Source organism: Suricata suricatta, chromosome 14, assembly GCF_006229205.1.
Source record: "Suricata suricatta isolate VVHF042 chromosome 14, meerkat_22Aug2017_6uvM2_HiC, whole genome shotgun sequence".
Lineage (NCBI taxonomy): Eukaryota > Metazoa > Chordata > Mammalia > Carnivora > Herpestidae > Suricata > Suricata suricatta.
Genome location: NC_043713.1, coordinates 35,103,360 through 35,128,525, shown reverse-complemented (window position 1 = coordinate 35,128,525; position 25,166 = coordinate 35,103,360). Strand labels below are relative to the sequence as shown.

At 47.2% G+C, this 25,166-nt stretch overlaps 1 protein-coding gene across 1 annotated transcript in view; it reads left to right on the top strand.

The window, feature by feature from the left end:
* FHOD3 (formin homology 2 domain containing 3) overlaps window positions 1-25,166 on the top strand; it is a 396,352-nt gene that overhangs the window by 357,758 nt on the left and 13,428 nt on the right. Inside the window, exons 22-27 of the mRNA XM_029921560.1 lie at window positions 1,214-1,333; window positions 2,036-2,197; window positions 7,648-7,838; window positions 14,434-14,626; window positions 19,257-19,280; window positions 20,795-20,969. Coding sequence (XP_029777420.1) covers window positions 1,214-1,333; window positions 2,036-2,197; window positions 7,648-7,838; window positions 14,434-14,626; window positions 19,257-19,280; window positions 20,795-20,969 — 865 coding nt within the window. The remainder of the gene's footprint in view (window positions 1-1,213; window positions 1,334-2,035; window positions 2,198-7,647; window positions 7,839-14,433; window positions 14,627-19,256; window positions 19,281-20,794; window positions 20,970-25,166) is intronic.

The window sequence follows — 25,166 nt, the reverse complement described above, 5'->3', positions numbered from 1 at the left end:
GCTGGTTAAAAAATTAAAAATGTTTGATTCTATATACTCACTGTAGAAAATTTAGAAGACGTAGAAATGCACATATAGAAAGTGACTATAATCCTTCCACCTGATAATAATCACCTCAGTTGTCATTGACTGAGCAATTAGCCCAGCATTGTGTCACTTTGAGAGAGCACCTCAGCTGTCGTTGACTGGGTAATGAGCACGGCATTGGGTCACCTCGAGAGAGTATCTCTGTAGGAAGTTGAGGATGAAACACTGCAAGGTTGGGAGGAGAATAGAAGGAAAGAGACCTTAACCGTGAAGCAAGGGGAGGCTCATCTGAGCAGGAAGTAGAAGGAGCCGGTGTCCTCTGGACTGGGGAAACTTACAGCCTGGGGAAAAGGAACCAGTAGAGAGGAAAGAGATGGAAGGTGAACTGGGATGAGCTTAATGGTGCCCAGAGGAGGGATTGAAAGCACAGGAGGAGAGGCTGTGTGGTCTCCATCCTCTGGCACAGGAGGCAGCAAAGTCTTCTGCTGAGGACTGAATATGGGGGGTGAGTGTAGGGGCTTCATGAGGGAACCATGGTGTTTGAATTCATTAAGAAAGGGATGAGGAGACGTAGGACTGTTAAGATGACTCAGTCTCAAAACCAAAGTGGAAGTCTGTGAGAGCGGGAGTTCGGAAGCAGTGGCAGTAATGAGAATAGTGGCCTTCTAGAAAGTAACCCAGGCTAAGAAGTGTTCAGCCATAGAATCCTAGAGGGGAGGTTTAGAGACCTGAGGGGTCTGGGGACAGTGAGGGACAGGTTTTGGGGCCATCTGCCTAGCAGGAGAAAAGGGAGAGGAAGACTCTGGTCCAGATGCTGAAAAGAACATGCGCAGGAAGAGAGTCCTAGAAGTTAGCCAGAGTCAGAAGAGAGAATGAGAGGGGAGTGTGGTGAAAGGGTCCTGCCTGAGCTTGGCAGATGGGCAGGAGCGCAAAAGATGGAGCATTTGTCACCCCAGCACAAGTAGCCTCGGGCACCCATTTGGTCTCCACCAGGGAGACTTTGGGGACTAGACCTCCCTGCTGCCTTTTGGCTCTTCCGTATGTAAGAGCATGTGCCCATCACATGGGATTGCCTTATGCCCAGGAGAACTCCACTGTGGTTACTTGGTACAAAAGTTTAATATACAAAAACAAAGCCAAAATGTGCGTTCTTTATCATCACCTTCCAACTTTTTTTAATTGAAAGGAAGTGGCAGAACCACTTTTGGATCTGAAGGAAGGAATAGACCAACTGGAGAACAATAAAACCTTGGGCTTTATCCTGTCTACTCTCTTAGCCATTGGGAACTTTCTAAATGGAACCAATGTAAGTCTTTTATATTCCTTTTTCTCCTACCTCCTTTGTCACAAGGCTCCTGCCCTTCGTTTGCTAAGGGAGGGTGTACCTGTGGCCCTCCAAAGCACAGACGAACAAGTTAACTTTCGTATTGCTGGAAAATCTGGAAGGAATTTTGTCCTTACTTCTCAGGGCCTATTTATTTGAGCCTGCATCTTGCTATACACATAGGAAAACTTGGAAAAATTAGCACACTCTTCCTTACGAAGCTTGGCTACTCTCAAAACTGACATTGGAGAGAGTTTCTTCTGCCCCCTCCCCCATTTTTTTCCCTGAACTTATTCCTTGAGTATTTGTACTTATATACATTATAAACGAACTTTAAAAAAATAGCCTGTCTTTGGTCGAGAAGTAGAAAAGTAGAGGGCAAAGAGAGAGAGAAGTTGAGACACTCAGACGGCAGAGCCCCAGCCTCACTGCACCCTGATTTAGGGGTAGAGGCCTGGGATAGCTCACGTCTGGAAAGGGCTGGAGGCTCATTTCATGCTCAGTATGGCTGGCCCACGTGTGGTCAGCTAAGGATAATGGAGCACATGGCATGAGACGCTCCAGGCACAGAGGAACTAAGTATTAGGCTATTCCGACAGGACATTAATTCTAACCATTTGTGCCCTTCTAAAAGCCTCTGTAAAACTTGCGTCCCTTGTCTTTTATTTCATGTTCACCAAACAGGCCAAAGCGTTTGAGTTAAGCTACCTCGAGAAAGTTCCAGAAGTCAAGGACACCGTGCACAAGCAGTCACTTCTCCACCACGTGTGCACCATGGTGGTGGAAAACTTCCCAGACAGCTCGGATCTGTACTCAGAGATCGGGGCTGTCACCAGATCAGCCAAGGTATGTCTGTGGGCACAGAGGAGTGGGCTGTGCCGCTCCCTCAGATGGCAGGTCTCGGTCAGTCATCTCTGAGGAGCACAGGCTCTGTGAAGTAAAAACGTCCAAGTGCTGCTTGCAACCCTGGCTCTAGAGTTTGTGAATATGACTTGATGCTACATGACTGTCAAGAAGAGGGGTTTTTTTTCATGCCGATAATTTTTTGAACGGAGGTCTGTACCCAGGCAAACCTTACTGTGGGAACTAAGACTGTAGGAACTCCCCCCGCCCACCCCGTCCCCAGCCCTCCAGGGTCGGGAGAAGAGGGAGGAGACCTTCAGGGCAGAGGACAGGAGGGGGGACACAGCTGGAGAAAGGGAACAGGCCAGATTGGATGGTGTGAATCAACGTTTTCTTTAAGAAAAAAATTATAACAATCTATTTACACCAAGGGGGAAGGGGAAGCAGGGAAGGGAGGAGTAGACGGGTTGGTCTGGTTCTATTTACAAGCAACACAGGAGAGGAAGGGGGTTCTAGTTACAAGGGACAGGGAGGAGGGGAGGGGGCCGAGGGGGCAAGGGGTCCTCATGCCTCCAACCCCCTGTCCTTCCTTCCTTTCCCTCCCCACAACCAGTTAAAATCGTCTTAAAAAGCCCAACATAGGCTAGTGAGGGAGGGGCTGGAGGTAGGGACAGCATGCTGTTGGTAATGGACCTTTAAGGTCCTTTTCCCATCTCTGGTCCTCCATCAGATTCTTTCCTACTGAGGTATGTGAGGCAACCCAGGCCTGGATTCTCCCAAGCGTTAAAACTTGCTCAAAACTTCCCAGCTCAGGCAACAATGTCAAGAAGATGCAATTTGGCTCCTGCTAAGACTTCCGTGGGACCCTGCCGTGAAGCATGGGGCCCAGAAACAGGGCCTTCCTGGCCTCCTGCTCCGCCATAGGTTGGCTATTCCTGTGATCTTGCACAGAGGGAATGGTTTTATAGGGCTGTAAACAGTATAGAGCATTGGCCCCTCGGCTGCAGACTCTTAAATTGAGTGCAGAGCCAAAACTCTTCATGAGCTTGGGTTTATTAAAAGAAAGACGGTCACAGTAGCTGGACACCCAGCTGTCCCCATTTACAGGAAGATTACTGAGGCTGACCAACCTCAGAGGAATCCCAAACCCAGCAGAACTGGGAGGGATGATGGTCTTGGGAGCGACAGGTAACTCATGAGGAAGGGCTGAGTAGGGCAGTAAGAGTCAGGCCAGTGTGATGGAAACTTCTGGAAACCCGACCTGGGCAGGCGAGGAGCTGAAAGCAGATGGCCTTTGGCTCTGGGACACACTGGACTCTGGAATGAGAAGAGGAGAGTGGTTGGCAGAGGAACACCGGGGGGCGGGGCTTTGCTGAGGTCTCCTTCACGGAACTCCCGCTCCCTGCCCTTCTCCTACAGAACTGGCTTATGGGGCCCCAGGGGCTGGGATCCTCCTTCAGCTCCCTCAGAGCAACAGGCTGGCACCTGCCAGGGACAGCGAGCAGGGGGTCCTGAGCCGGTCTGACGGCAGACGTGCCTTGAGGTGGAAGGAGGCATGGCCGGCGACCCCCCAGCTTCAATCGCTGACCACAAGCTTCTAAGAACACAGACTCCTTTACTTCACAGGCAGCCTTACTGTGTTTGTTCTGTGCCAGGCACTGTTCTGAAGTGTTGACAAATATGACTCCAGTATCATAACCGAGACAAAGGCCCCTCTGAGTGTCCCAGCAGGGGGTCCTCCAACGCTGCTCTGACACCCACCATGAGCACCTTCTCAGAGGCAGTTTGTTAGGAATAGCTCCATGTGAGACAGAGCCTGCCACATACTAGGGTCCTCTTGGCCTTGTGACCAGAGCCACACAGAACAGATCGCTTCCCTTTTTATAGGTGGGCCTTCTCCATGGAGCCTGCTTCTAACTAAAGTAGGCCTGGCCTAGGAGTCCTGGTACCAGGCTGACCCCAGTGACTGCCCCAGCCCCCCCTCAGTATCTGGCCTTCCCCCAAAGGATGTTTAGTTATTAGTTAAAGAAAAACTAAATAATGTATTCTTGTCTGAAGGTTGGCTACATAAGCCAAAAGTGCAGGTAGATTTTACCTATTAACTTTGGCAGTTACTAAAGATGACAACTGACCCAGATCCTGGTGACCTGAGAGATGGCATCTCCCGCTATTCTGCCTTTACTCCCAAAGCCTCTGTCGGTATTGAGGGGTCCTTCTGTGTAGGCCAGTACAAAATAAGCTTCAAGAAACCTCAGCCCCAGTTGTATCCACTCTGTCCCGTAATGTCACCCATTGGGCCTCAGCATTACAACCCCCAAGGGGCAGGCTGCCCTGGCACCTGCTGGAGGCTGTGTCCCTGAACCATCCCACAGCATCCCCGTCCAACTTGCTAAGGTTTGACTTTGCTTCAGAGCTCATGGGTCTTCCTCCACAAACAAGTGGCCCATGTCAAGCAGTCCTCAGGGGGGGTCTTCCTGCCAAGGACTTCCTTCTCAGAGGCAACAAGTCCAGCTCTCTCTCTATCTGAGGTGGAATTTTTTTAAATTTTTTAAATGTTTATTTATCTTAGAGACAGAGCATGAGTGAGGGAGGGGCAGAGGGAGAGAGGGAGACACAGAATCTGAGGCAGACTCCAGGCTCTGAGCTGTCAGCACAGAGCCCTACTCCTGGCCTGAACTCAAGATCGTGACCCAAGCTGAAGTTGGATGCTTGATGCTTAATTGATTGAGCCACCCAGGCACCCCTCTGAGGTGGAATTTTAAAGGGGCAAATCTTGGGGTGCCTGGGTGGCTCAGTCAGTTGAAAGTCCAGCTTCAGTTCAGGTCATGATCTCATGGTTCGTGGGTTCAAGCCCCAAAGCAGACTCTGTGCTGACAGCTAGCTCAGAGCCTAGAGCCTGTCTTCAGATTCTGTGTCTTCCTCTCTCTGATCCTCCCCTGCTCACGCTGTATCTCTGTCTCTGTCTCTGTTTCTGTCTCTCTCTCTCTCTCAAAAATAAATAACAAAAACATTAAAAAAAATAAAAATAAAGGGGCAAATCTAGGCATAAGACATGCTGGTTGAGAACTTGAACTCAAGAAACTCTGAGAGAAAGCCAGAGAGATTCAGGTTCAGATCCCAGTTGTACTGCTTAGAGCTATATGGTCTCTCATAAGTTACTTAACTTCTCTGTGGTTCAATTTCTCCCTGCAAAGTGGAGCTAGTGGCATCCTCGGGGGTCATGAGGTAATTGTGAAGACTCAGGTCGCGTGTGCCAGCAGCCAGACGAGGCAGCCTCCCAGCCCCCCTCAAAAGAAGCTGCGTTAAGCTCAATCCTGAAATGGCGCTTCCTCTCAAGCCTCCCCACCTGGCTTCTGTTGGCAATACGCTCCTTTCTTCTGCCCCCACCTTCAGGGCTCACAGTGGGCTCACTTCCCCGAAAAACCATTCTCCTAGGTGGCATCTGCTTGGCCTCTCTGTGCCCGCCACAGTGCTGGGCAAGCATCACCTGGTTAGGCTGCGCATGGCTGCTCAGTGCAGGACTGAGTTGAACTGAAGTCATTTCATTGTGTATTTGGGACATGCCAGATGCAAATGAGGACAGATCCAGAGAATTATGGTTAGACCTATTAGAATTGGCCTCAAATCTCCTAGACATTACTTATCAGTCCCAGGTCATCCTTTTCCAGACTTATTCTTTGAACTGTTTAGTCCTCTTTTAAATCTTTTCTTTTTTCCTCTCAGCTGAATACCTTATTTTTTTCTCAACTCCACTGTATCATCTATCTGGACCCAGAATTCCTTTGGTTTAAGGCAAATCATTTTTCTCAAAGTCCCATGAACCTCCTGCTTACCTGAATCCCAGGATTCTGCCTAAACTTGCCTTCTGTTTTTGGCTCTTCAGCACCCAAGAAACCCAGCACTTGTGAGGTCATGCCTGGCCCCCAGGGCATCCCTTGTGCTCAGCACAGCTTCATCCTGTCTGGTGAAAGATCTCTTCTCTGAACTGACCTTCCTTGACTTGATCTCCTCCATTGTCTCATGGAGGGCGAGACCACTCCAGCAAATGCTCTGGGCACTCACATCTCTTGACCTCCATCATCTAATCAATGGCGGCAGCATCTGCTTTCTCCTTCTGACCTTGATTTGCCCTGTGTTCACCTTTTCCCACCAACTCCCACTCTGCATCTACTTCTGTGCCCTCAGGCTCCTCCCTAAGTTTATCTGTTTCCACCTTGCCTCCTAGCCTTCTCATTTCTTTCCCCTGTCCTACATCTCTCTCCATTAAATACCCTCAAGTGCGCTTTTTTTCATGACTCTTTAATTCACACAATTTCTAGTCTAGCTATTCAGTAAAAGCATCACTTTAGAACCCTTGAGCTCAGGTGACCTCAGATAAGCCGAGCTGTTCCCACTTCCTGAAGAACATAGTGAGTGCTGTGTCACATCTGTGCTTTGCACACATGGCTTCCATCTGCCAACAAGACCTGTCTGTGTCACACACACACACACACACACACACACACACCTGGTGGATTCTGCGCATCCTCGGTGTTTGGTATGTACACCTGTTTATACAATGAGCCTCCTTGAGAGGGCTTCTTGGTCTCAGTCAGCGTTTGTCTCCGCGTTCTCCATAGGTGTGGGTTGAAAGAATGAATGAACAGGATAAATAAATGTGTCACACAGTGTACAAGAGACAAATGGTGAAGAGAAGCTGCCTGCCCTTAGCTGCCCCCACCCTTCATATTAGAATCATCCACGTATCATTGCAGAATCTGGTCTGGATCAACCAGCAGAAGAACCAAGTGGCACTTGGAGATCTTGGAAGGGGGGAGGTTTATTTTATACCGGTGGGCTCAGAGGAGATCATTCTCCAGAGGTCTGAGCCCAGAGCATCAGCAGAGGGAGTAATTTATTGCCTATTACTTCCGCATTCCTCATTAACGCTCATGACATGCAGGGTGGGAAGAAGAACCTGGAAGAGGGAGCCTTTGATCAGAGACAGGTATTTCCTTATCAGTCCTGTTGGCCATCTTATAACAGATTTTTCCCTATCAGCATGACTGGTGCGTTCCTATAACCCTGAAAGAAAAATCACCTCTGAAGAAGAAGAATGCTCTGAAAACTTTTATGAGACATCTGCTGAGTTCATCTTGTACTAGGGTTCCTTCATATCATGTTTTCATTTACAGCTCCCAAAGTCTTGCCTAAGATTTCTTTCCAAATATGGGGGAACAAAGAATGATATTTGCATTGGGTTCATTTGGAGAACAGTTTTATCACTAAATAATTTGATGTCAAGATAATGACAATACACATGTGGATACTTTTTAGGCCATAAATATGTTTGTATTTCAAGATGTAAATTTGGTTTTGATGTTTGTTTCTTTCCGGAGGCAGTTCGCTTTCCTGGTTCAGGTCGGTGTCTGGTTGTTTCAGCGTGTTTGCAATGTTCTCTCTCTGATTTTCAGGTTGACTTTGATCAACTTCAGGATAATTTGTGTCAGATGGAGAGAAGATGCAAAGCTTCATGGGATCACCTCAAGGCAATTGCAAAACATGAAATGAAACCCGTTTTAAAACAAAGGATGTCAGAGTTCCTAAAAGACTGTGCAGAGCGAATTATAATATTAAAGATTGTCCATAGAAGAATAATTAACAGGTAAGTGGCTCAAGGAACTAATGGAAACACCTGTAAAATGGCATGTTGAAAATATTCTGCAACCCAAGATCTGAAGGTTAAGGTTACAAAAATTGTAATGTAAATCCTTGCTACATAGAAAATATATGTTTGTTTCATGGGTATTCTCTCTCTCTCTCTCTCTCTCTCTCTCACACACACACACACACACACTCTCTCTCTCTCTCTCTCTCTCTCTCTCTCTCTCTCTCTCTCTCACCCAATAATATAATGCCATTGAATTTCGAGGTTGGAGGGAATCTCAGAGATCATGTGATCCACAGATCCCATTTGAGCAGGAATTGCATCTATACGATCTCTGACCAGCTGAGCCCTGTGTCCCTGTGTCTGCTTGAACAGTTCTGTGTCCTGACAGCACGTATCCTTGCAAGGCAGCCTGACTTTTAGAAAGCTCTTTATACAATGTGCGGCATGCCCTCTAAGAGCTTCCACTTGTTGCTTCTCCGATGTCTGCTCTGCTGTCACCTGCCGGAGTGAGGCCTGGGCCCCACCACGGGTGCCACCCTCTGCACCAGCCTTCCTTAGGGTCACAGGAGCCAAGAGGAGCCTGGGAATCGTGCAGGGATGGGTCAGGCCTTTCTTGCCTACACAGGCTGGCCAGGGTCTAGGACTGCTCCGTGGCAGTCCAGGGCTCTCTCAGCTGTGAGCAGAGGCAGCACCAGGAACCTGGGTCTTCTGACTTCCCAGGCCGGGGCATTTCTGACCACCCACCACCTTCTCTTTACAATGTCATAGAGCATGGTTGTGGGCTTCTCATCCAGGCCTTCAGGATCCAAGTGCTCTGTTCTGGGCCTGCTTAGCCTACAGACCTGCGGCCGTGGTCTCCCTGGTGCAGGTGCTCTGGTGACAGACCTTCTGAAGCGCTGTTGAGAGAGCCATCCCCTTGGAGGCAGCTCCCCTGCAGCCCTTCCCACAGACCTGCCCTCGGGCACCCTCCCAGGCCTCTCTGAGCACGTCATTCCTTTTTTAAACAAACGGGCAGTATTTTCATTTATCCCTGTACATTTCCTATTTCTTATTGATTATTATTTTCTTTTCTCTTCCCCTTTCATCGTCTTTTTTCCTTTCCTTTGAGCTCACTCAGAACGTCAGGAACCTAATTGTCTTGTCTGCATGTGAGCCCTTGCCAGGCTTGTGCCATTTGCTGCTTTGGGGATTGTCCCTCCTGGTCTTGGTCCAGGCTGTTGTAGGGCATATAAGGTGGTAGTAGTCTTCAAATGTTAGACAGGGGGCGCCTGGGTAGCTTAGTCAGTAAAACAACCGACTCTTGGTTTCGGCTCAGGTCATGAATACAGGGTACATGGGTTTCAGCCCCGAGTCTCTCTCTGTCCCTCTCTGCCGCCCATCACTTGTGTGCACTTGCATGCACATTCTCTCTCTCAAACATAAATAAACTTAAAAAAATTAATGTTAGGACAAGAATAGGGAACAGAATCTTCCTCCAGGTTGATGACCACCCATTACTCAGTACTTCTGGAATTTAGTTGTAAATCCCTCTCCCTGTACTCCAACCTTGACCTCCTAGTACCCTCTGGCAAGGAGAGTCTTATCAGAGATTTGGTCAAATTTCTTTGTGAAATCATAGTACACTGTGCTTTTAACATAGTGTACAAGGGGAGGCAGGGAACGTGACCTGCTTTGGCCTTCCATGCTTTCGTGTGATACAAGCCATTTCCAATGTAAAACTACTAAAAAATACAAATAGTTTCTCCTTGGAATGTCATGAGACTGGAGTAATTTTCTGAAAGTCTTGGAAAGCTATTAGGCCTGATCACATTACCCATTTTATCCTGGATAGGTGAAGACTCATTTTGGTGATTCCTTAAGCTGTAGTGTGTGTGTGTGTGTGTGTGTGTGTGTGTGTGTGTGTGTGTAAAATGTATATCATGTTTGCCCTGATTGTCCTATTCTCTTTGGTAAGCCGGTCACCCAAATGATATTTGCACTTGCATGACCTAGATCCCTGTCTACTTGCTGTTGGCCAGTTCCTGGGGGGATGACCAGCACGAGCTAGGAATCCACTGTAGTTATTGTGGGTGGTAAAAGAGCCAGGGCTCTGTGCTGACAGCTCAGAGCCTGGAGCCTGCTTCAGATTCTGCATCTCCCTCTCTCTGCGCCTTGCATTCTGTCTCTGTCTATTTCTCAAAAATAAATATTTAAAAAAAGAGGCCCCTGGGTGGCTCAGTTAAGTGTCTGACTTCGGCTCAGGTCATGATCTCACAGCTCATGAGTTCGAGCCCCACATTAGGCTTTGTGCTGACAGCGCAGAGCCTGGAGCCTGCTTCAGATTCTAGGTCTCCCTCTCTCTGCTTCTCTCCCATTCGCACTGTCTGTCTGTCTGTCTCTCTCTCTCTCAAAAATAATAAACATTAAAAAAAAAAAAGCCATGGCTAAAGGGCAGGTCCAGGAAGTGGCCATGCCAAACTGTCTAAGCCGTAGAACCCTGGGCTCGAATGAAGTTGTTAGCAGGAACACCGTATGTAGAACTGATGACAGCAGGAATATCTTACTGAAATGGCTATGCTTTCTCTTTCCCTCTCTAACTCCCAGCATTCCCAGAAGCATAACCCACAACCCCTGTGATCTACTATGTTCCCTTTAGGAAACTGAGACCCAGAAAGGACTAGAACCCTAGGTGAGGTGGGCTCAGGTGCCTTAATGGGCATGCAGGTCAGCCTAAATAGAAGACTTCAGATCAGAAAGTTGGAAGTAGCTAGGCCTTCATCTTTTTTCCTCACCTGCAAGTATATAAGAGTTTTACTTTTATCTGTGTTATTAGGAATTCATTTACTAGTGTCCTTTTTAAAAGACACAGTTGTGACACAGACACTGCTCTGAGGCTCCCCGAGTGTGAAGGTCGTGCGTCTGCGGGGCGTTAACTCAAGCCTGCACAGGGAGCAGAGTTACGGATCTATTCTCGTGATGCTGAGACGTACAGAGGAAGTAACTCTTGCTCATTTCCCTGTTCCGCCCACCTCCTCAGGGACCCACTGCCTGGCCGGGGAGTGGTCTGCCGCCCTAGCCAAAGGATAAGCAGCTAAACTGTTACTCTGCTGAATGTTTGGTCTTCAAGAGTTCGGCTCCTCCCTGCTATCCCTCTTGAAACTGACCTTAAGGAAGCACAGTGATTTCTAGAGCTTGATGGTGAAAATGGGAATGGGCTCTGCGACGGAGCCCTCTGGAAACTTATTAGCCTCCCATGTGGACAGGCCAGCACCTCCAGCTGTGACTGATAGGCCGAAGGGACAAATCATCAGGTCTCCCCGCTGCTCCACTTGGCCCCTCAGACCCTGCAGGCTCTTGGCTTGCACCCCCTGTGTCCCCCACACAGAATCCATGAGCGCCAGTGAGTCTGGCCAGACCCTCCTGCTTCCTCACCACTTGAGGCTGCCCGTCCCTCTCTGCCGGCGGGCTGCATCTTGGCTCGAACCCTCTATCTCACCCCAGGCTTCTGGTGGGACAGAAGTTCCTCTTGCCTTCAGCACCCCCTAGCCTCTCAGCAGACCTCTCCCCAGTCCAGGGCCTTCTGGGGGAGAGAACACACATCAGTTCTCCCGCCTTCCCTGCTCCCTTCAGTCATGGAGCTAAAGCAGTGGGCGATGCCACCTCCCTGTCCTGTCTCACCCTCCCTTAGTCCAGTGGGTCTCCTCTTGATAAAGGGGCAGATGACAGAACTGAGACAATCATTTTTAGGTAAATGCTTTTAAAACCATTGCCTGGCTGAGAAAATCTTGCTCTGCGTGGCTGAGTCTGCGTACTACCCTTGCCCTTCACGCCGCCCCATCCAGCACCCCCTCTGCGGAGGTGTGAGCCCCTCCCTCAGCTCCCATAGAGCTATACGCGCGGTGGCAGGCACTGGCGTGCGGAGGACAGCCTTGCTGGCCAGCATGGAGGCAGTGACACTCTCACTGGCTTCCTGGTACCCCAGAAGCCTCCCTTCCCCTTCCTGGGCCAGACCCTCCTTACTCAGTGACACACTTGATGAAAAGGGTAGATGATGGGAAAGATCAAAGATACTCATTGTCCCCTTGGTTTTTCTTGCATGCACTTCGCTATCTCAACACATCACGTATTATATATTCAGTATATCATGTCAGGTAGTAGTAAGAGCTGGGAAGAAAAATTACAAGTATAATTGAGACAGGAAGTGACACAATGCTGTTTTACAAAATACATTAGGGAAGGTTTCTATGAGGAGGTGATATTTGGGCAGAATCCTTTAGGATGGGGGAGAGGGAACAGTAGGAATGGACACTTTCCAGAGCCTCGGTCCTGCCAGTGGAATGCCTCTCTGCCCCACTCACAGGCCCTGCGGGCTCTGAGCCGTCTCAGGGTCCCCCCCCCCCCCCCCCGCCCTGCCCACACCTGCAGCCCGAGGCTTGTTCAAGGAATCTTGAGGTGGCCAGTGGGGCTGGGGTCATTGGCGATGAGACAGGAAGTGAGGCCAGTTATGTGGTACCTCATGTGCATATACCACATTTTGTTTGTTCCTTTGTTGATGGACATTTGGGTTGTTGTTACTTTTTGGCTATTATGATTAACGTTGTTATGAACATTGCTGTAGAGGTTTTGTGCGGACACATATTCTCATTTCATTTGCGGATATACATAGGAGCAAAATTGCTAGGTCATATGGTAACCCTGTGTTTAACTTGTTAGGAACTGCCAGACTTTTCTGTAGCAGCTGAGCCATTTTATGTTCCTGTCTGCTGCTGACTGAGGGCTCTAATTTCTCCACATCCTCATCACCGCTTGTTACTGTCTGTGTTTTTTATTACCGCCAGCCCAGCCAGTGTGAAGAGGCATCTCCCTGTGGGTTTGATTGACATTCCCCTAATGCTTAATGATGTTAAACAACATTTCATGCACTTATTAGCTATTTGTACATTTTTTTTCGGAGAAAGGTCTATTCAAATTCTTTGTTTGTATTTCATTTGTCTTTCCAGTGTTGGGTTTTAAGATTTCTTTATATGTTCTGGATACGAATGTCTTATCAGACATGATTTGCAAACATTTTCTCCACTCTGTGGGTTCTTTTCACTCTTGATGGTGTCCTTTGAAACACAAAAGTGTTTAAATTGGGGAGATGAGGGTGGCTCATTTAGGGGTCTGACTATTAATAGTGGCTCAGGTCATGATCCCTTAGTTTGGGGGATCAAGCCCCACATCAGGATCTGTGCTCACAGAGCAGAGCCTGCTTGGGATTCCTTTTCTCTCCCTCAGTCTGCTTCTCTCCCACTTGTGCGCTCTCTCTCTCTCTCAAGATAAATAAACATTTTAAAGAAGTGTTTAGTTTTGATGAAGTCCAGTTTATCTATTTTTTCTTTAGTTGCTGATGGTTTCAGTGTAACACAGAAGAAAGAAATCATTGTCTAATCCAGAGTCATGAAAACTTTGTTTTTCTCCAGAAGCTTTAGAATTGTAGCTAAATTTTCTGGTTTTAAACATTTTTCAGCCCCTTTAATTATAAGTTGTAGGTTTTATTTTATTACTTTTCATAAAAGTAATCTAGTCTCCCTCATTTGAAAACCTACCTAAGCCCTTATTCAGACAGTAAGAATTAGAATGATCAAAACCAAAAGCAGTTGTCCACAAATACTGGTATCTTTTATATAATACTGTTCAGCCTACATTACATAAAAATGTTCCTCTGTCTTCATGTATCTTCTTTCTCATTTCCTGATAACTAAAAATTGTGTACATGTCTGCTTGTTTAATTTCCTTTACAAACTTTTTAAATCAATAAAATCCACGAATTTTTAATTTATTTTTAAAATAATTTTTTAATGTCTTATTTATTTTTGAGAGAGAGAGGGCGAGAGCATGAGTGGGAGAGGAGCAGAGAGAAAGGGAAATGCAAAGCCAGGGTCCCAGCTGTGCACAGAGCCTGACAGGGGGCTTGAACCCACACATTGTGAGATCATGACCTGAGCTGAAGTTTAGCCCACTGAGCCACCCAGGTGCCCCTACTAATTTCTAATTAAGAAGTTAAATACTGAAATTTATTTTGTGCTGCTTGTTTGGTGCTTCCTAATAAAATTAAGATTGTATATAATATGGGAAAATATTTCAGACTATTTACAAAAAACTTGATTAGCGTTTTCACGACCATCAGTTGACAACTCATGTGATCACGTGTGTTCCAGGAGTCATGGTCGCAGGTTCTCCAGGAATTGCAAAGCAACATTTCCTTATTTTTCATTCAGTTCTTACATAATCTAGAAACTGTGCCGTCTTTTCTTTAAAACAGTGCTTCCTTCTTTCTCTTGCAAACGATTTGCACATACATTTTAGAAAAGCTTTAAAACACTGATAAGCCAAAAGAAAACGGCAACTAATCTCCTCAAATCCTACCACCTATACATCCTCCTTCAGCGAGAAAGTGAGTTGAACTTGACTTCTGGTTGCATTTTTCACTCAAAAAGTCTCTTTGACCCCAAAGCCCTAGGAATGAAGCACGATGCCTGCCTAATGGGTTTCTTACTGAAAGTTGTGAGACCATCGGGTTTTGTTCCTTAGATCTGAAGTCCTCACCGTATCGTGTGTTTTATCGCAGGTTCCATTCCTTTTTGCTCTTCATGGGCCACCCGCCTTACGCGATTCGGGAAGTGAACATAAACAAGTTCTGCAGGACCCTGAGTGAATTTGCACTGGAGTACCGCACCACCAGGGAACGGGTTTTGCAGCAGAAACAGAAACGGGCCAACCACAGAGAGAGAAATAAGACCAGAGGGAAGATGATCACTGATGTGAGTTCCATGTCATTTACTGTGAAAGTAGATCAACCGTAAAATCTCCCCGAAGTTTGGGAGCTGTGCTTTTTTTTTTTTTTTGGACTCTGAAAAAAATTTCCATCTTTTAAAAAGTGCTCTTAAACTATTCCTCTACTATTTCTGTGAAAATCTGCTATATAATGTACGTGGGACTAATACATGTAAATTAAGGATGTGTGGCTGGGAGGGACTTTAACCCATATTGGGGTGTTGTGGCATATGATGTCACAAAAGGCTTGATTCCATTTTCAGCCTCTGGGAGGTGGGTAAGAGGGGAGGAAAAGAAAGCAGATAAATGGTAATGCCACTTATCATAGAAAGACAGGTCTACTGATTTGGAAGTTGATTCAGGATTTTAATCATCATAACGATGCTATACGACCAACCAGTTGAGGCATGGATCACCCATTCTAGACCTCTGAATAGAGAAATAATTAATGAGGTTGCCCAAGACATAATCTGAGGGCTTCTTGGCAGTCCCTTGAATCAGAGGATATTCAGGTGGGAAGAAATCTGGACAATAGTGAATCCAACAGGCATTCCCTTTAGCCCCTTGGGGGGCGGGGCTCTGCACATTTACATGCTTCCCCTGCTCCTGGGCTTCTCTCTCCCACCTCAGCCCTGAGCCCCCCAGGTCCCGGGTGCCGTGGGCATTCAGATGGGAAACGCTCTGTAAGTGGAGGGGAAAGGGATGTGTGAAGAAGCCAGAGACAAGGACATACCTGCCATGCAGGTGCCTCTTTCTGATGTGTCTTTATGAAATCGATACCATCCATTTATGGACTCAAGTGCACTGGCTTTGTGATACGAAGGATGGAATGGGTAAAGGACCAAGTGACAGGGAGTGTCATTGTCCTGGGGACTGCGATTCTCAACAGGACTCCAGTCAGGCATAGTTCTTTAGGGAGGAATAAAAGTAGTTATGGAGACCTCAGACTGCCTTCTGCCCCGAGATGGGTGTGCGTGTTGTGGGAAAAACAGAGTGCACACGATTCCTGCCCACATTCTTGAGGGGTCTGACATTCATGTGGAGACCAAATCCGTCATCTTAGAAACTTTGCTGTCATTTCATGGTGGACATAAATGGACAACCCCCTGGGACTAATCCCCTCACCCAGGCTCCTTTTTCCCTTGGAATTTTCTTGACCTTTAGAGAGTGCTCAGATCACTTGTCTATGGGGGGCTCTTTGTACGGCCCCCTCATATTTCTGAATGCCAGTGCCATCGATGGAGAGTTTTCCTTCTACTCTCCTGAAATCTGGGTTCAATAGGATGTTTAGCCTCCCAGAGGACAGCAACAGGAAGCAAACTGAATCCATTTGGGCAAATGTGGCCCACATTGCATTCCAAGGTGTTATTTTTAAAAGTTTAGAAGGGGCTTACTTGTTTTTGTGGAAATGAGACACATTGGAGGGTGAGAAATACAAGCCCAATATGCTTATAGTTAGGAAAACACGTGATAATTTCTTGCCAAATTTTTGAGATTTTTTTTTTTTACAGATCCCACTAATTTTTAAATTCTGTCCTTCTCTGAAAACATTTAGCTTGCCTATTTATAAAAAGGGGGAAATGTTTCTGGAGTTTAATTCAAAAATATTTAAATTCCCATTTTTTTTTTAAATGTTTTATTTATTTTTGAGACAGAGAGAGATAGAACATGAGAGGGGGAGGGGCAGAGAGACAGGAAGACACTGAAACAGGCTCCAGGCTCTGAGCCAGCTGTCAGCACAGAGCCCGATGTGGGGCCCGAACCCACTACCGTGGGATCACGACCTGAGCCAAAGTCAGAGGTTTAACTGACTGAGCCACTTAGGCACCCCTTAAATTCCCATTAAAATGTGGGTTGTACCGGCTTGAGGGTTCATCCTCAACATAGTCCCTGTTTTCAGTGGTTAAGCGGCATCATTCACGTAGAAAGACTGCCATCTGCTGGAAGATTAGGATATTGGCAAAGTGTGTGGCTTCTTTTCCCATCTCTCAATTATGTGCCCAACTCTGCACTAAGCAGTAAGGAGGAGGTGACTGCAATAAAAGACAAACTTATACCCCATGGGGATCCTCATGATCTGGTTAGAAAACAACATATACCCAACTTATACCACTAAAAACATAGCCAGGTAATAGATTGAGTCCCTGAACATGAGGGCTGTAAATTATTTTTAGAGAAAACTGTGTAATAAATCATTTTTATTAAAGATTCTGGGTATAATGAAGGTGGAAGTGGTAGCAGTTAAACAGAGATGATTTGGGGGGAAAACTTTTCTTTAATGCTTATTTATTTATCTTGAGAGAGAGCGAGTGGGAGCACGTGGGGTAGAGAGAAAGGAAAAGAGAATCCCAAGTAGGCTCCGCACTGTCAGCACAGAGCTCAAGAAAGGGCTCAATCCCATGGAACGTGAGATCAAGACCTGAGCCAAAATCAAGAGTCAGACACTTAGTCGACTGAGCCACATAGGGGCCCTGGAAAGCAACTGTTTTCTGTGTAAAATCTGTGTAAAATCTGAAGATCCTATGTTTATAGTCAGCCCAGTATCTGCCCTTGTGTGCCTGTCTCTCCTTTTCTTTCTCTGTTTCTAAAATGCAAAAGGCTTCCTTTCTCAAAATCCAGGAATCCCCCCAGGTAAGGGTCAGTATTAGGTGAAGTAATTCCTCATCCCTGTGCCCTGAAGTAGTTCTAGACAAGATGGTGACCTAGACAAGGCAGCACAAGACGGTGGCCCTGCTGTCTACTGTCATCATTCTCAAGATGGGCTGCAAGAACTCAGGCTATCAGTCCCATGACCTCCACATCCACTGGGGTGGTCTCTTGACACTGAAAATGAACCAGCCAGTTTTTTGTTTTTTGGGTTTTTTTTTTTTTTGTTTTTCTTGTTTGTTTGTTTTAGCAGCAAAATGGGTTTATTTGGGAATGGCAGAGGGATTGCAATTTGGGACACATAGGCTATGACAAAGCCGTAGGGCAAGTCCAGAGAACAAAGCAAAGGAAAGTTACATTATAGACAAAAGAAGGAATTGGGAGAGGCTACTTCCAATGAAAAGTCCATTAGAAAAAAGTGAGAGTTCAGGGTGGTGGTGGTTTCTCATTGGCTGAGTCGTGGCAGTCTCTCATTGGCTGGGCTGTTGCCAGGCAAAAAGAAAATCTTCATCTCTCTTTCTGGGGCTCTAAGGTAGGCTTCTTCCTGTTGGTGGCTGCAACTGATGACATCATTAAGGCATGAGAGCTTCCCCTTCTGATTTCCTGCCTATTTCAAATATTTCCTTCAGTTTCTCAGGCATTTTACCTCCATTAACCCCAGCTTCATCTTCTATAAAAAGGAAATGCTAGTTACTTTGGGGGCTGTTGAGAAAACTCGAGATTTTGTACAGGTTACACCTTATATATGTGCTAATGGTGAGAGAATGCCAATCATCCTGGTTAAATAAATAAGCTCTCAGGTAGAAATAAAAATAGAGCGGGACTCTTGTCTCTGAGTGTGGTGCCATTGGTGTGGAGCATTATGAACCAGAAGCACTTGGTCATTTCAGCTCCTGAAAGTTTCGTCCGTTCTCAAGACCCTTGTGTCTGATCTGTGGGCCTGGCCTTATAACCTAAGTGGAAACACAGGTTAAATTGAGGGAGTGTTTAATCTAAAATCAAGAGATGGCCATGCTTTCACCCTCAGTTTATCTTTTTTTTCAATTTTAATATTTATTTTATTTTAAGAGAGAGAGACAGAGTGTGAGTGGGGGAGGGCTCAGAGAGAGAGACACACACAGAATCTGAAGCAGGCTCCAAGGCTCCGAGCTGTCAGCACAGAGCCCGACGTGGGGCTAAACTCAGGAACCCGAGATCATGACCTGAGCCAAAGTCAGTGCTTAACCAACTGAGCCACCCAGGTGCCCCTGCCCTCAATTTATCTTTAGAAAAGAGATATTTTATTTAAAAGTTACTTAAAGAAGTTTACCTGGTGGTAATTAAGAAAATTCTGGCATGTCAGCTCAGAAAGCCTCCATGGAGCGCAGGTTCAGAGTTTTAGAAGAACTGAGTTTCGTGTTTCTGAGGAGAGAGTAATAATACCCATTCTGCCTGCTCTGTCCTCCTCGTGTGTGGAAGGACCTGGCGGCCTAGGTGGGGAGGGATGCTGCACTTGGGATGAGAGGGAGGACAGTAGCTGACAGAGGGCACTGGGCAGAAGGAGGCTGGTCCACTTGCAGAGGCCCTGAGGATAGGCCGGTTGTGGTGGGGGCCACAGGACGTGGCCCGCGGAAGGGCAGGCCACGGGGCCGGGAGCCAGCTCTGTAGCCGACAGGAAACCAGGCCCTCAGCCCTTGGGTGGCCTTCAGGGGTTGGTGTGGAGCTCCACCGCTTCCTCCTGACTTGGGTCAGAACTGGCCTTGGGGCTCACTCCAGAGGGAATGTCTGGAAGAGGGCGGGAGGGCTGGGCAGTCAGGGCCTGGCAGCTCCCAAGTCAGGAGGGGGCACCCTGGTCGTGGTGGCCAACTTCTTTATTTGGACTCTGGTGTGACATTGAGATGCTCTCATCTTTGCTGACTCCTGTACCGTCTAAGAATCCCTTCTGTCTTTTCTGTCCTGTCCTGTCCTGTCCTGTCCTGTCCTCTCGGGCAGACCGATGAAGAGGATGAAGTGGAGGTAGGCCTGTTTATAAACATGAAGAATGCCACTTCCCAGGCGTGCTGTAGAGTCTAACTTGTCATAAGCGGCATGAGGCATCTGCACTATTCAATGCTCTAAACCATGCATGGGTGTTTTCTGGGTGCTCTCCGTGTGATCACTAACCTCCTGACATGGGTTCCCATCATGCTGTGTGTGCCAGGAATCAAGGGTTAACTGCACTTTCCAAGCTGTCCCTGAGTCCCAGGCCTGTCAGGAACGGCAAGTTCTAATATCGGAGATACTCTCCAATATTGGAGAACAGAACAGGGCATTTTCCCTCCAGCCCCCTGTCTGGGCCTTTTGGCAACTCAAACATGAGACCTGGATTCTAGAATCACCAAAGAAAGAGCCCTAAAACCAAAGAGGAAGTGGGATAGTGGCCATGAAAGCGGTCCCCTCCCATGGGCAACCTTTGACTTGTGCCTATTTTCTCAACTGGAATCCATCGGGTTTGTTGGGATTCATGTGTGCAGGGGTGGGGTGACAGGGGCTCCTCATCCTGAGTCAAGTGCACATGAGAGAACCAGAAAGCTGGTCAGGGCTGTGGGCCCGGCAGATGGGGAGGGAGCAGTGCAGACAGCACAAGCAGACATGTCCTGGGCTCTGCTGCTGGGCTGAGACACTCGATGAAAAGCGGAAGCCAGGAGTCTGTAGAGCTGCCCTTTGCAAACATTAATCTGACTTTCTTTCTCATCCAGATGCATGGCCTTGTGTACATATGGCCCAGTGTTTTAGCATACCACTTCTAAAACATATAAACCCTGATTCTTTGCTCAGCTACAATTAGAGCATTTCACCACGTACATCCACTGCACGTTCAAACAACTACATTTCTGATGCAGCCAGAAGTAGTGAGTGTTGCCAAACTCAGTTTCAGCATGAACTTCTCAGTCATGCTCTGGCCTGGGCCCTGAACTGACTCCCTTGGGGGGCTTTGGCAAGTCACTGAGTCTTGGAGGGCTTCAGTTCCCTTCTCTGTAAAGGGAGATGGGACTAGATCTGGAAAGATTCTACCCAGTGCTTACTGGGGTATGATTCTTTGACTGAATCCCACTTTTTAAACCATTGTAAGTGGTAAGAAATTTTTAACTGCTTTCTGGTACTAATTTAAAAAAAAAAATCTCAGTAATGTGATTAACTGGGCACATTTTAATTCTCCTATCAGGGCTTTGGGGTTGGAAAGAAATTTGTTCCCAGGGTGGATGCTAGTCGCCCCTCGCAGGCAGCCACTGAGGGCGTCCACAGTGAGCCGAGAGAGCCTCTAGAGTGGAGGGATGGCTTGTGGCCCTCCTGGGACCGGGGCTTTCCTTTCTGATCAGAGAACTTCCGGTATACATGGATGTGTGTCCCTGGCTCAGTGGCTGCTCTAGTGACTGTATCGGCAGAATGCCCAGAAACAAGAGAGGTTTTCCTCGACTAAAGATTTTGTAAGCTTGGGTTGGTTTTGGGGGGAGTCGCCGCACGCCCTAATGCCTCCTTTGGTCTCGCAGTCGGGCAAGTTCGGCGGCGGTTCCGCGGCGCCCCTGAGCCAGCCGCAGGGCCTGAGCTACGCGGAGGACGCCACCGAGCACGAGAACATGAAGGCCGTGCTGAAGACCTCGTCGCCCGCCGTGGAAGACGCCACCCCGGTGCTGGGCGTCCGCACGCGCAGCCGAGCCAGCCGAGGTAGCGTCTGGGCCGGGGGGTGGCTGAGGGGGGCGTCCCCAGATGGCCAGCGCGGGGCCCCGGGGTCCCCAGCCTGAGGGTGACCGCGCCCAGGGAGGATCTGCTGGGGGCCTCGACTCCCCGGGGCCTCCGGCGCTGCCGCGCGCCTTCCTTCGCACCCGCTTTGTGAACTGTGGTACTTCATCCCAGAAACCGAACACACCGCCCAGAAGTGCGACCGGAGTCACCCGTGGGGAGTCGTGATTAGGAATGAATCCCTGGGGGTTAAAGCAGGGGGCAGCAAACTGCGGCCCCAGGCCACGTGCAGCCAGAGCCATGTTTTGTCAATGAGGATTTCATTAGAACACAGCCGAGTGTGCCCGTTTGTGTGTTTGTGGTGCCTGCACACAGCAGTGGCCCAGCTGAGTGCTGGTAGGAGACACTGTGAGGACCATCGAGCCTCAGGTTTTCAGGTTTTCGCAAGCTTGCCGGTGTAGAAAATGTGTGCCGGTCCCTGGAGTGAAGCACTATTACTTTTTGCCTTTTTAAATCTTTAGAGGCAATGAAGAAATGAAAACTGAAGATGGTAAAGACAGATAAGAGTTTCCAGATTTGTTTCATAACTTGGAAGGGATGTTTTATTTTATTTAAAAAAATTTTTTTTATAGTTTATTTATTTTTGAGACACAGAGCACAAGTGGGGAGGGGCAGAGAGAGAGGGAAACACAGCATCTGAAACAGGCTCCAGGCTCTGAGCTGTCAGTACGGAACCTGATGTGGGGCTCAAACCCACAAACCATGAGATCATGACCTGAGCCGAAGTCAGAAGCTTTACTGACTGAGCCACCCAGGTGCCCTAGGGATATTCTATTTTAATTACGAATTAAGGTGCATTTTTCATCTGAGAATGTTTACTGGTGTTCCCTGGTCTAGTCTGATGGATACAACATGTTCCCCTCCTCACTTTCCTCACCGCCTGCATAAGTGGCGCACACTATCCATGCTGTGGCTGTAGGCCCTGGGGGTCCGGGCTCAGCCTGTCTGCACACTTGGCACTCATTGGCCCTCACACTGAGAGCACCGCCCTTCTCTGCACCCGCGTCTCTCTGCACCCGCTCTGCCGTTCATGCTGTCATCTTTTCCTCTGCCTGCCCAGCCCCACTTCGCCTCCAGATTCTACCTCCTCCTCCATCCTCCTCAGCTCACTGGGCCAATCCTTCCTCCTCATGCTCCAGAGCCCCCAGTCTGGGCTGCCTAAAGATGACACGATTTATCACTAAAGAAAATGGGCTCCTGGGGAACAGGCTCTCTCCTCTTGGTGTTTGTTTAGCACATGCACCGCGAACAACTAGCAGAAAGTATCATTTGTTTTCCAAATTGGGGTGCCCTGGCATGTGACAGCACTTCTAATAGTAATCATACTGGGGCAAGAAAGAGAACAGGCCACGGAAACTGGGCTGTGGGTTGGCTGACACATCACAGAAATTCGGTAAAGAAATGAGTGCATGCAGTGCCCGTCAGGCAGCCTCCCGGGCTCTGGAGAACGTTGAGACTCACAGGATGACAGATGGCAGCTAGAACGTGGAGTTGTGAGCTGGAGAAGCCCCTGAGAAGGCCCTTCGGTGATTGGCTTTGTTGACAGCAGTATTTTTGGAATTTTGCTCTTGTCAACTCTGCTTATATATAAATACATATGTCTAAATCATATATAATTATTTTTATATATTAAAATTATATATATATAATAATGATAATAACAAGAACTTTGACATAAAAGACAAAATAAATTCAGTTTCCAATTTTCTTTAGAAGAAAGTGTGCCACGCATTGCATATGGTTTTTTGGAGCTTCTTGTCAACCCAAGGACCACAGCTGCCTTCCAAGGAGGAGGCTTGAAAGGGCTTCCAGGCAGGGCTCCAGGTCCCTAAGGCGTATGTGGGATTCCCTAGTGGAGCTGCACCTCAGGCTTGTTACGAAACTACCACATGTTTTCCTTACTTCATGTGAGTTCAATGTCACTCTAGCTCTTTTGTTTCTTCATGCTGGACCTTGGTCTTTATCCTTTTTGTGGGGTTTTTACTTTGCTATGCAGCTAAGAATATGCCAGAAAAAGGGCTGTCTCCCTCCACCCTTGCCCCAGGGTTATCCTGAGACATGGACAGCAAAGTTGGAAAGTCATCTCTTCGACTACAACCTTGATTCCCGAACTATACCTCAAATACTTCATATATTATTATTACATCAAAGAATCAAAGATTGGGTCCTCTGGGATTTGGTTTTTCCAAACTCCCTGACTTCTAGGTAATCCTGGATGTGGAATTAGGAGAAAATTAATGAATATTCAGCTGTAGCCATGAAAGGGCTGCCTTTTGGTGACCAACAGTAGAGAGACTCAGCTGTGAAGAACCACAGCCCTGAGCTCTCTATCCCCATAGATCTGTCTGATTTTCTATGAGGAAGGAGAGATGTCGTCTTCTTGCCCAATGACATCTATAAAAGACCCTCCATTTCTCAGAAAAGCCAAGTAGTGACACAGAGAAAGAATGTGTAAACAAGAAAGAATCTAAGAAGAGAGGGAAAGAATGTTGAATGTGAGATGAAGAAAGTAGTATCATTAAATGCATAGCAGTAGAGACTAGTCTCATTCTCAATGCCTCTTTTATGAAGCATAAAATAAGGAGAAGAATAAATAATACAGCTTTGCAGTGTGATGGGTTATATGGAAGGGAATCACTTATACCTGTGGTACTCAAAAAGGCCTAAGACATCCCATGGATGAGTCTAGACTCTCTGGGCCCAGCAGCTCTTGTAGGCTTTGTGTCCTGGCCTACACATGGCCACCAGGAAGATGAAGGAGAGCATTAAAGTCCGCATGGAGTTGAGCACAGCCATCAGGGGTCTTGAGCCCTATTCCTTGGTGGGTACAAGGGTAGCCCGATGGAAGCCATCCATGGAGACGGAGCCTAGTTTGTCTAATGCAACATAATAGACTGTGCTAATTTTAAAAGAGAAAGATATGAGAAAGGAAGGCTATTCCGTTTCTCTGCACACTCAGTGACTTCTACATCCAGATGGCACATAGTAGGGAGTGGCAGGGCACCACTCCTACTAAAACAACTAGAATTTTTTTTTTAAATATAATGGCAAAAGCTTTCTTTTAAAAGATCTCAGCAAACTGTGAAGGGAAAGAAGACTGGACAAACTAGAATTGTAGATGAGCTGAGAGTGGCTCTCTAGGACCATTTGCCAAATCTGGGCATAGACCTGCGATTTGGGCCTTCCATGGGCAGAGAGACTCGTAGAGAGAAGTCAGCAGAGTGTCTAATAGCCACGTGAGTTGGCCTAACAGATTGGAAGTAGAGGGTCTCCACACTCCAAGACTGTTTTCTCCATGAGACATTTGCTACGTGCTGGGACACCATGAGGAGGGGGAGCCTGGTTCAGAAAGGCCGGAGGAAATCTCCTGTAGCCTTGAAGGTCTAAGGAAACAAAGACAAGCTTGAGTAAGCGCCTTCAACAAATACAAACAGGTATTTAAACACAGAGGTCAACTGATTTTTCACTAAAACTACAGTCTGGTGCCAACCCCATTCTGCTTAACAGAAAAGAGTGAAGGCATGGGGAAATGACCCGGACTCCAGTCTCTGCATCTTTCTGTGCACAAAGTCCAGTGCCCAGTCCAAATTACAAGTCAAGAGAATAAGAAAATGCGCCCGACAAGGAAATGGGAACACTAGCAGCAGATCCACAGGCGATCCAGATGTTGAAATTTGCAGCCATGGTTGAACCATTACAGATGTTAACACAAAGGAAATTATAGACAAATTGATTAAAAGATGGATAATTTCTATAGAAAATTGGAATTTATTTTAAAAAATAATCCAATGGACATTCAAGAACTATAAAAGAAATGTCTGAAATAAGTAACTCATTGGGTGGGCTTAACAGCAGACTCATCTCAGCAAAAGAAAGGACTAATGACTTCAAAGACCAGTTATTAGAAGATGTACAAAGTGAAGCTAGGAAAAAATGGAAAGAACAGAACAAAATGTAAGAGGAATGAGGCACACAATCAAATGGTGTATCCTCTGTATAACTGGAGTAGCAGAAGATGGATAGAAGCAATAATTGTAGAGGTAATGGCTGAGAATTTCCCAGTGCTGATGATAGATATCAGCCCCTATTTTTAAGTAATGTAGCAAACCCAAGCAGCATAAA